We start from the raw sequence: 12,104 nt of genomic DNA on the forward strand, positions 1-12,104 counted from the left end.
ATCGACCGGCAGAATAAATTACATATGTCATTTATAGAACACGGTGAACGCCATAAAAAAAAAACAATAAAAAACAATAGAAGTTTTCACGGCCTAATTACACTAAATTCAGCAAAAAACATGTGGGTTGAAAATGCTCACTACACCCCTAGATAGATTCCGTAAGTGGTGTAGTTTCCCAAACGGGGTCACTTCTGGGGGGTTTCCACTGTTTTGGTCCCTCAGGGGCTTTGCAAATGTGACATGGAACCGAAAACCAATCCAGCAAATTTGAGCTACAAAAGCCAAATTACACTCCTTCCTTTCTAAGCCCCACTGTGAGTCCAAACAGCCGTTTATTACCACATATGGGGTATTGCCGTAAACAAGAGAAATTGCTTTTCAAATGATGTTGTTTTTTTTCTCCTTTAGTCCTTGTAAAAATGTATAATTTCTACGTTTTATTGGGAAAAATTTAGATTTTCATTTTTACGGACTAATTCCACTAAAATCATCAATAAACCTGTGGGGTTAAAATGCTCTTTATACCACTCTATAAATTCCTTGAGGGGTGAAGTTTGTCAAATGGTGTCCTTTTGGGGCTGTTTTCACTGTTTTGGCCCCACAAGACCTCTTCAAAGCTGACATGGTGCCTAAAATATATTCTAATAAAAAGGAGGCCCCAAAATCCCCCAGGTGCTCCTTTGCTTCGGAAGCCGGTGCTTCAGTCCATTACCGCACTAGGGCCACATGTGGGATATTTCCTAAAACTGCAGAATCTGGGCAATAAATATTGAGTTGTGTTTCTCGGGTAAAACCTTTTTTGTTACAGAAAAAATGGATTAAAAATGCATTTTCTGACCAAAAAAATAATTTGTAAATTTCACACCTCTATTTCTGAAACGTCTGAAGGTTTAAGAAACTTTCTAAATGCTGTTTTGAAAACTTTGAGGGGGGTCTAGTTTTTAAAATGGTGTGTTTTATGGGGGTTTCTAATCTATAAGGCCCTCAAAACCACTTCAGAACTGAACTGGTACCTATATAAAAAGGTTTTGGACATTTTCTTGAAAATGTGAGAAATTGCTACTAAAGTTCTAAGCCTTGTAACGTGTTAGAAAAATAAAAGGATGTTCAAAAAACGATGCTAACATAAAGCAGACATATGGGAAATGTTAATTAGTAAATATTTTGTGTGGTATTACTGTCTGTTTTACAAGCAGATACATTTAAATTTAGAAAAATGCTAACTTTTGCAAATTTTCTCTAAAGTTTGGTGTTTTTCCACAAATAAATATTGAATTTATTGATCACATTTTTCCACTAACATAAAGTACAGTATGTCACGAGAAAACAATCTCAGAATCGCTCGGATAGGTAAAGGCATTCCCATGTTATTACCACATAAATCGACACGTCAGATTTGAAAGAATCAGTTGCGTCCACAAGGCCAAAACAGGCTCAGTCCTGAAGGGGTTAAAGGAATACGTCACAAACTTTCATAACCTCGTTTGACCTATCCGTTAAACAGATATAATTATAGTCTATGGTCCTGGCCTTCGTTTTACGGATATGTCGGTAAGCTCCAGTGACGTAACTGTCCATATAGTTATCACCGGAACTTCCCGATGCAGCAGAGGCCGCCCGGTCTGGCAGTGTCATCTCTGCGGGATACTCTGGGATGCTTCCTTGCGAAATGCGCGTAGTCGGCCCTCTTGGTGTCTTGTCCAGGCTTTCACTGCGTGTGCTTTTGGTATATTCCCTATTGCTGCATGAGGACAATTGTTCCCCCGGGGTCTAATCTCTCTCTGTACCTACAGGCTTTATTTACCACTGTTGAGACTTTTTGGATCAAGCGATTTTTTTACCTCCACGTACTTACTTTGTAGTGCTTTACTTGACATTTTCTTGCGCCGTATGCATGTTTATATACAAGGGTGAGTCAAAAATCAGCCGCACATCGGGTGCCATCTCTTCTGGCTTTGGCCAAACGTGTGCGATCCTGGCGTTAGGGTATGTTCTCACAGCTTATTTTGTAGCATAAAAGGCTCGTATTAGGCTCCAAAATACACTTGAAATACGCCTGCAAAAAGTTTCCCATGGATTTCGATGAGAAATAGACTGTGCTATTCATATGGGGCGTATTTTTACACAGCGGAATGCAAAAACACCTCGTAAAAAAAAAAAGTGGCACTTCACTTCTTGAGGCCTTTTTGGAGCTGATTTTCCATTGACATTACAAAAGACGCCTCAAAATATGTTTTTTTTATATATCATGTAGGACTTTATATTTGATTTATTAGTAACATACAAATAAAATATGAGCATGAACAAACAGTCCGGTGTGAAATTGTGTACAGTAGTCGACAGTCTCCAGGATTATTACCCTACATTGCTAACATTATTGGCAACGGGTGCTCCAGAACAGCCGGCACACGGCACATTGGATGGACATCGAACCGTACAGGAGACATTTACAAGCATACACTCACTCATTCAGCCAGATGCATCCTCTCCCCTGCCATTAACGGGGGGCTATTCCACCCCCAACCCGATCCACAACCACAGACGGATGGGCGAGCCTAAAGGAAATCACTTTGCTGTGACCTCCAATTCTAGCCCACGCAACCAAATCTTCTCAAACCTATATGGCCATTTCTTATTCGGATGCAAAACCCGCAACAGAAAGCCAAGTGTTGCGAGTTCTGTGGCGGAATCATAGCGATTCCGCGACAAAACTCGAAAATCTGAAAAAATAAATCATACTTACCCAGAACTCCGCTTCTTCCTCCAGTCTGGCCTTCTAGGATTGACATTTCATCCCATGTGACCGCCGCAGCCAATCACAGGCTGCAGCAGTCACATGGGCTACAGCATCATCCAGGGAGGACGGACCGGATGGCAAAGGAGGGTCACGTCACCATGACAATGGTAGTTTTTACATGGCGTATCCGACCTGTGGGAACTCGGCCTTAAGGTGACTGCGGCCCCCTACCTACTGAGCCCCTGTGAAGCTGCAGAGGTTGTACTAATGGTATGTCCGCCCCTGTTACTGGAGTATTCCATAGTAGCAATTATTCTAGTCTAGACTACCTCTGTAATATGGCATCCGATAGAGCGTGCCACAATTTTAGGGTATGTTCACACGAGGGCGTCCGTAACGGCTGAAATTACGGGGATGTTTCAGCCTGAAATCATCCCCGTAATATCAGCCGTAACGGCATGTGCAGGCGCTTGAATGCCGCGTCAATTACGGGCGTAATTGGCGCTGCTATTCATTGGAGTCAATGAATAACGGCTCCAATTACAGCCAAAGAAGTGACAGGTCACTTCTTTGACGCGAGCGTCTATTTACGCGCCGTCTTTTGACAGCGGCGCGTAAATATACGCCTCGTGTGAACAGACAAACGTCTGCCCATTGCTTTCAATGGGCAGATGTTTGTCAGCGCTATTGAGGCGCTATTTTTGGACGTAATTCGGGGCAAAAACGCCCGAATTACGTCCGTAAATAGGCCGTGTGAACATACCCTTAGGTTTCTGTAAGTTTTCATATTCAGGCGACAGCCGGAGCCATATGGAGATATAGTAAGGCCTCTTAGGGTATGTTCACACGGTTAACAAAACATGGCTGAAAATACGGAGCTGGTTTCAAGGGAAAACCGCTCCTGATTTTCAGGCGATTTTTAATCAAAGTAGCGTTTTACGCAGTGTTATTTACGGCCATTTTTGGAGCGGTTTTTCTATTGCGTCAATGAAAAACGACTCCAAAAGCGGCTCTAGAATTGACATGCACTTTTTTACAGGGCGTTTATCGAAAATGAGGTGTAAAAAAAGCCCCGTCAAAGCGTTCTGTTTCCGATTTTTCAGCCGTTTTTCTGGATATTTACAGCCCGAAAAATAGCTGAAAATAGCCCGTGTGAACATAGCCTTAAACTGCTATGGGTGCCATATTACTTTCCTTACAACTTGCAGCCTTTATGGAGTCCGTATACTGCCATGTGCATGAGGCCTAACACTAGTGACTGCCACAACTAATGCTCTGTGCACACTATGCCTGCTGCCCTCCATAGAGAAGAATAGCAATAGTACCAGGACCTATTCCGCCACTACTGCAGAGCACATCCGTACTGCCGGTGGATAGCGTTACATAATGCACCTAATGTATGCCAACCTTTCCTAGGAGAAATTTGAAAAATTGGGCTCATCACCGGGTGACGTATGGAAGCTCTTCTTACCTTTCCCATACATGGCACGATTGATTGAGCGGTTCCATCATGCCGTGTATAGACACCCAAATGATGATAGGGCAGAAATCCAGTAAGTTGGCACCAGGCTCGTCTCATGGTGCATATGCATGTCTGGCATGTCTAAACACAATCGGCTTTGTGTACCCAGATCACCATGGACCCCTCCTAAACCTAGTTTGCCTGGTGATGATGCCCGCTGTGGTGGTCCAGTGGGTAATACAGTCATTTAGATGCGGCATCACTTCGTTTCTCAGTCTCTACACCCAAAAGAAGAACTCAACGCTATATATATAGAAAAAACAATCTTTACTGCAGTGCGACATTGTATGACGAGTGCTGTTTGGGAGATGCAGTTATCCAAGATACATATACATTATATATATATTTACACAATCATCCAGTCTTTACACTTTTTGGTATTCTTTTTTTAAAATTTTCTTACAAAAATAGGATTTGAACCACCTAAGGACTGCCAGGGGCTGGAGAAACGTTGCCCTGCAACAGTCAATCAGCTCTGCATGTCCTGAAGGGGTTAAATCTCAGTCGGCGCACCTGTACTTATCCATATTAAGGTTCTGTGTCTTTAAATGCAGTCCATATAGCAGGTCAGCAGTTGTGATACAGTCTGTAAATAACAAGAGGGAGTCGGGGAAGCAGATGTGATCATTTGGCGTGTAAGCTCAGCATTGAAGACAATTCAGGGGTAGTGGATAGCAAGTTACTACATGCAATAGAGATAATGCAGGTTACTACAAGGTGTGGATCAGGATAAGAGTGTGACTGAACCTCTCCTATGAATTGGGATGTCCATGCCTAAAAGTGCAACTCTGCCCAAAAAAATGAAATTCAGATTTTGCTTGGATAGGACTAGATTTTCCTCACGCCAAATCCTAACTACCTGAGACCTTGTGATATGGAGATCTCAGGGGGTTTCTCCTGGCGAACCTCAAGAACAGGACACCTTCATCTGCTGTAGAATTTGTCAGGGACCGCCTACTTCTTCTGCAGAAGGAAATACTCCCTCTGCTGGATACACTGGGTATAGCAGAGAGAAGTTCTATACAGATCATAGGATGATCATAACTAAACTCTAATATCTAGGATGACATAGCCCTGGAGAACAGATCATGGTAGGTCCTAAGGTAAGTAACATTTTTAGGGAGTGATGCACTCGAATTCAAGCAGAAACTCTCAACGCTATAATATCTGGGTGCCGCACCCTTTTCGCTGCAATCCCCAAGTCTTGACCTGTTAGATTGGTAATGTGCTTTTTAGCTAGTCCTGTTTCAGCAGGTTAGTCTAATAGTGATGTATGTAACAGCTGGATAGCCAGAGGTTGCAAACCCCCACGTAAAGTTGAGCTCCACTTATTATAACCCTGAAGACTTAATTATTAGGAAATTGCCCTGAATGCAACTCCCTATTGTTTCATGTCTCACGATGTTTACTTGTGGAGATCCAGCTTGTAGGGATTTTTTAGGTCAATGCTCCCTGGGAAAATGTAAAATTGATCTCCTCCAGAAAGAAGCAAACTATAGGTGGCGCAAGAGAGACAGCGTTCTTCCCATTGTGTAATGATATGCGTGGGTTATACGAGGACCCACAGTCTAAATAGAAGAACCCAAAAAACCCGGACAGATATTTTAGTGATTCAAGAGAATATACGATCTCCAGGGCCCTCTGCATTCATGTTATCACGAGCAGGGAAAGCATCAGCACTGCCAGTCCACCTTATAAGATTCAATGATCCAGTTGATGATCCTAGTGACCCCGTACCTTCCTTGGAAGCTTCGACCCTATCAATAAAGTTACAATAAATTAAACCCAAACGTCTGCTCCTTATATCCATTACCTATAGTAACACTACACATAGGTCAGGCCTTCTCAAGGACCAGTGATGAAACCAGCATGACTTCTCCGCCAGGCATCTGCTTATGTTCATCTTTTCATTGAGTAGAAGCTTAGTAATATATGTATTGAAGAGGTTATAAATATCTGGATTAGAAGGGGTTAACACAGAGCCCTATATTAGCATGAGGAAGTGGTGGAGACAGGCGGGGGGCGCTGCTGCATTTCATCACAGTTTCTTGACTGTCCGATATTGGGGATGAGAGGACGCCGGTCGGGGTCTGGTGTTTAGGATGTCCACGCTTTTTCGGCTGGAGCAGACCACATCACGGATGAAGCTGGCGCAGTCCGAGCACACGTCCTTCAGAGCAGAACCCTGAGCGTAGATGTGGGGGAACTGGCCCTCTACGTTCTTCCAGGACAGGCCACTGCAGGACCTAGAAAAAAAAAGTGTAAATGAGCAGAACATCAATGCAATGACCGAACATAAAGCTATGCCAGCCACATGAAAATTTTCCTACTACGCAGATCTGTATTCTTGTCCATAGGGGGCACTACTGTAGAAGTCAAAGCAATTGTAGTAAGAGAGAAGGACGTGACAACCTCTTTTCTAAACATAGAAATGTGTGCTCAGCACGGTTGTCAGTACCCTTCCCCCGCTTAGTGGCCAATAGAAAGTGAATTATTCAGCAGGGGCGACAATGAGCACAAGACAAAAGCTCCTCCTAAATATGGTATCTGAGCTCCATCCTAAGGCATTATGGGAGTTACATGAGAAATAAAAAAAAAATTATTCAGCAACATCTATAGGTAAACATGTCTAGTCCATTAGCTTTGGAGAGGTGAAGGTCACCATTCATGGTCCTAGTGCAGGGGCCAGAAACCTTCAGCACTCCAGCTGTTGTGAAACTGCAATTCTCACCATGCCCTGACTGCCTTTGGCTGGAATATTAAAGCCTTTGGCTATCCGGGCATGCTGGGAATTGTAGTTTCACAACAGCTGGACTGCCAAAGGTTTCTGACTCCTGTCCTAGTGGATGAAAATTGCGGTTTTGTGGTAAGCCCTGGTTACTCACTGGAAGGTGTCCCGCTTTTTGTGAGCGTTTCCACTTGTGCTGATTACTCCTTGGGGGGTCTCGAACCCCACACTGTAGACAGGAATGTGTCCCAGCTTCTTGGCAGGAAGCTTCATCTATTATTGGAGACAAAAATTGGCATCACTACAACATCATCTAAGCACTCCGATAAACTGCAGCAATACATGATTGACAGGTGTTATACATTATATATAGACCGCCAAGGTGCTGGATTATCAGAAGTGACGGACTATTGGACTAGGTGGGCAGAGCCGATTCTACAGTCTGATCTCAAGGCTTGATACGACATGTACATGTGATAGTACCAAAGTGAAAGATGATCGGCCCTGTTAACCAGAGGTAGGCTGGGTGTTGTAGAACCACAGAAACGGGAATCTTACCTTAACACTGCAGGAGCCACAGGTAGACCTAGAAATAAACAAAATTATTTTTAACCTCCAGTATTCCTAATATTCAAGGCTTTATAATCTCTAGACCAAAACTATAAAAAGCGAATGGGAATTAAAAACAGGAATTATGACTTTGTGTGATGCCAGGAGGTTTAATGATGCAACATTTGCCGTTCTGAAAGTAACCACTAGATGGCACTAACGCTCCAGAAGACACAATATTACACTATGGGACCTTCTGCAATCCTTTAGGAAAATGCATTTAAAGGGCGAGTAAACCTAAAAGAAGGTCAAATCTTTTCATCAAGGCCAAGAGTTCATATAGAAGGGCAGTAATAACATGCAAATTTAAAAATCAGGAGCCAGTCCTATATGCGTAACACGCTGGATCGATCTCAAACCTATTTACATACCCTGTTACCAGTGAACTGTATGAAACTTGGTAACCCTGGAACCCAAGTAAAAACACAAAGCTGCCCATTGCCTAACCATGCTAATTACTACTAATCATCCATCTATGCCGCCAGTAATTGTGCCCCTCCTGACTCATTCATAAGTGTCCATGCTGTAATAATCACATAGCTCACCTTTTACAGAATAGGCAATTTGCCGGCCAAGAAAACAAAGGGAATTTAGTTCGGCAACAGCAGCAAACCTAGGAAATGAAGAATGAACATGATGGATCTGTTTCATTTATGGAAGCGTCAGATTTGAGAAAGTGCCCCACATACCAGGAGGGGAGGCCAATATGGCCTAAGGTGTATTATTAAAGGGCTCTTCATATTTATAGGATGCTGGATGACCCTTTAATGGGGGTGTTTTGGATGGACAACCATTCTTTAGATTGATTGTCTCTTTCTAGCAGATCACTGGGGTCTTTGTTGGAAGCATCAAAAGTTCAGTGGCTGCCACAAAACTACCCACGTGACAAAGCCCAGAGTTGGAGTCCATTTTTCTTTCTTCTGTTGTGGAATCATCGACACAGTCTACAAGAATACAATGTTTGGTCTCCATACCTTCCCTTTCTTTAGGTTGGCGTACAGCTCTTTGCTCTGCTGAAACTTCTCCATCTCTGCCTTCACAAGCACCCGGCGCACGTTTATAACCTCTTCTACGGTTAATGCCAACGTGTCTACTGGGTGACTGAACTCCTGAAAAACGGAGATAACCGTCAATGACACAGCAACAAGAGGTGTGATGCAGCTTTGTCAGATCCTTCTTCACAATTGGTTATTTTTGGGGCTTTTTATCTTGTTATAAATTAAGCATTTTTTGTTGTATTTTTTTTATGCAAACAATTTTTAACGTTTTTCAAGTCCTATAGAGAAGCCAATGGGAAAATGGCAGAAAACAACTCCACACCTAGCGCCTGCTGCATTTTGAAAAAAACACCATAGACCCTAAAAAACACCACAATTTGTTGTGCGGTTTATATTTTTCTATTGGCTTTCAGCAAACATCTGACCACAGCATTTTTTTGACCCCCCCAAAAAAGGCTAAAACAAAATAAAAATGCGTTCTTGTACAACCCCAAGTCCATCTGAAATTGATGTTAGAGGGAAAAACCACCCCAAAAAATTGACACTACATAGACATATCTCTATGGATAGGGGAGGGAAGGGTGACAGGTCCTCCTTAAGGACCGATACTAAGATTCCGGCTTGTTTTACCCTTTGGACACCCTGCAGCGCAGCACTACATGACACTCACCAGCCAGCGATGCCTGGAGTTGCTGTCTGAGGTCGACTCTGGTTCTGCCCTCTCTTGCACAGAGCTGAGGGAGCTACGGCTGGGTGAAGCGGATCCAGAGCTGGCGTAGTCTGAATAACCCACTGTAAAGGAAATGTGACGTTATTGCAGCTATACATAGTGTAAATAAAGTGGATAGAGAGGAAGCAGCAATCACTTACTCAGATTCCGATGCAGAGGTCTGTGTGGGGTGTTCATGCTGCCTGATCGAGCCCGGGACTCTGGTCCCTGTTGTTCTTCAGTCATTCCCCTCTGCGGCCTGTGTCCCATCTCACTCTGTAACCGTGCCAGGTCCTGCTCAGAGAATGAGCGGTCACGTTTCAGTGGTAACGGAGCACTTATCACCCGCCGCAGCTCAGAATTGGGGGAGTCATCTTCCTGCAATAAGATGGGGAAACCTCAGCATCATATTACTGAGCTAAATACCCGGCTCTTACATGGCACAATGTGTGTGTGTTGCTAATTATACACTATACTTTTCTAAATCTCCCTCTCCCCATTACTACTTAGTACCCCTGGTGTCACATTTTATAGTTGTACTAGCAATCAACCCTTTAAAGTGTATCTCTGCCTTTAAACACAAATTTACAACTTAACTATAGAGATCTACATAAAAAGTTGAGTAACTCTGTAAATACATTGCATTACTTATGTGGCACTGAATTACTGGCTGTATTTTATTTACTCTTGTAGTTTTAGAGCTGCATACATTATTCATCTGGTTGTAACTGGAAACAGTCAACAAGCTTGACAGATAGATCCCTAAAAGCTTATCTGAGCGCCTATAGTTTGATTTTCTACATCAGATTACTGTAAATGACAAGAGCACAGACACTGAACAAGCAGAGCATGCTGAGAAATTTCAGCTATGAAGCCAACAGAATTTTGAATGCAGCTCTGGAGTAGAATACAGGATGTAACTCGGGATCAGTACAGGATAAGTAATGTAATGTATGTACACCGTGACTTCACCAGCAGAATAGTGAGAGAGGCTCTGGATTATAATACAGGATGTAACTCAAGATCAGTACATGATAAGTAATGTAATGTATGTACACAGTGATTCCACCAGCAGAATAGTGAGTGCAGCTCTGGAGTATAATACAGGATATAACTCAGGATCAGTACAGGATAAGTAATGTAATGTATGTACACAGTGACTCCACCAGCAGAATAGTGAGTGCAGCTCTGGAGTATAATACAGGATATAACTCAGGATCAGTACAGGATAAGTAACGTAATATATGTACACAGTAACTTCACCAGCAGAATAGGGAGTGCAGCTCTGGAGTATAATATGGGATGTAACCCAGGATCAGTACAAGATACGAAATCTATGTACACAGTGACTCCTCCAGCAGAATAGTGAGTGCTGCTCTGGAGTATAATACAGGATGTAACTCGGGATAAGTAATGTAATATATGTATAAGTTGCTTAATGTTTTATGTAAATGAATTCTGTATGTAAACTGTAAAATGGTGTTCAAAGGTTAACATACACTTTATTATTACAGCCCATTCTATAGGACACCCCGTTTTGCAATATGAATCTAAGTTATTGCATGTTTAGCCTTGGTCTTTCCAATTCAATAATCATGTCTTTGTACCTCAGACAGATTCATCTCTTCCATCTCTGCCAGTGTGGGAGCCTTGAGTAGGATGCGGGGACGCGCTCGCATTGCCACATTTTCCGGAACTGAGAGGTTAATACAAGATGTTGACTTCATGTCAGCGGAATAAGCATCCACAATACATGGGAGTGAGCCAAATCCTAATAGAGAGTACATTATAGAAAATTAGGACAACTGGCACAGATTATATATACTTTGATATATATGATTATATTGGCCGCAGGGCCTAAATATAGGAGGAACAAAAGAGGGTGAATGGCCTGGGGCATCTGTCTCTTAGGAGGCTCCACCAATTTCCCAGCACAATCCTCAGCAGTGACGAACTACATGCTGTAACATCAACATTACGTGGCCCTGTGTGGTGGTATTATTTGGGTGCTGTACGATACGGTTATTTGGGCACTGTTATTTAAGAGTATTATGGTACTGTGTGAAGGTATTATTTAAGCTTTGTGTGTCATTGCTGTTTAAGGGCAGCCCGGTGGCTCAGTGGTCAGCACTAGCTCCTGGGTTCAAATCCAGCCAAGGACAACATCTGCATGGAGTTTGTATGTTCTCCCCATGCTTGCGTGGGTTTCCTCCGGGTACTCCGGCTTCCTCCCACACCCCAAAAACTTACCAATAGGGAATTTAGATTGAGAGCTCCAATGGGGAGAATAAAAGAGGACGTCTGTACAGCGCTGCGTAATATGTTGGCGCTATATAAGTAACTGAAATAAATAAGTGCCTTGAAGCACGGTCATTTGGGCTCTGTACGGCAGGATCTTTTGGGCTCTGTACGGCAGTGTTATTTGGGCATTGTCTGTCACGGTTATTTAAGTGCACTATTATTTGGGCACCATGTGAGGGTATTATTTAAGCATTATGTGGCACTATTGACTAATGTTATTTCTGCTGTTTAAGGATTCTATCATGACCCATCTATTCCACAAGACTAGTGCATAGCAAATGTGCCAATATTTAATATGGGGGTCAAAAAGTGAGCCTGGGAACTATAGACCTATAAGTTTAACCTCCATTGTGGGTAAAATATTTTAGGGTTTTCTAAGAAATGCCATTCTCAAGTATCTTAATGCAAATAAACGGTTAACGCAGCATCAGCTTCTGATCAGCTTCTGTGAGGTGGTAAGTTCTAGACTGGACCTGGATAAGGCTGTGGATGCGGTG

At 42.8% G+C, this 12,104-nt stretch overlaps 1 protein-coding gene and 1 long non-coding RNA gene across 3 annotated transcripts in view; one reads left to right on the forward strand and one right to left on the reverse strand.

Moving 5' to 3' along the window:
- Positions 1-12,104, forward strand: part of LOC142661225 (uncharacterized) — a 97,043-nt gene that overhangs the window by 65,608 nt on the left and 19,331 nt on the right. The window lies entirely within an intron of this gene.
- SPIRE2 (spire type actin nucleation factor 2) overlaps positions 4,511-12,104 on the reverse strand; it is a 37,593-nt gene continuing 29,999 nt past the window's right edge. Inside the window, exons 8-15 of one of the 2 annotated variants that reach the window (XM_075838570.1) lie at positions 10,914-11,002; positions 9,468-9,684; positions 9,268-9,389; positions 8,574-8,708; positions 8,145-8,212; positions 7,549-7,576; positions 7,148-7,263; positions 4,511-6,508 (exon numbers count right to left, since the gene is read on the reverse strand). In XM_075838570.1, the coding sequence (XP_075694685.1) occupies positions 6,301-6,508; positions 7,148-7,263; positions 7,549-7,576; positions 8,145-8,212; positions 8,574-8,708; positions 9,268-9,389; positions 9,468-9,684; positions 10,914-11,002 (983 nt within the window). In that variant the 3' untranslated portion in view covers positions 4,511-6,300. Of the gene's footprint in view, positions 6,509-7,147; positions 7,264-7,548; positions 7,577-8,144; positions 8,213-8,573; positions 8,709-9,267; positions 9,390-9,467; positions 9,685-10,913; positions 11,078-12,104 lie in introns of both variants that reach the window. The other variant, XM_075838569.1, reaches the window with a different exon arrangement.

This window comes from Rhinoderma darwinii, chromosome 9 (assembly GCF_050947455.1).
Source record: "Rhinoderma darwinii isolate aRhiDar2 chromosome 9, aRhiDar2.hap1, whole genome shotgun sequence".
NCBI classification, from domain to species: Eukaryota; Metazoa; Chordata; class Amphibia; order Anura; family Rhinodermatidae; genus Rhinoderma; species Rhinoderma darwinii.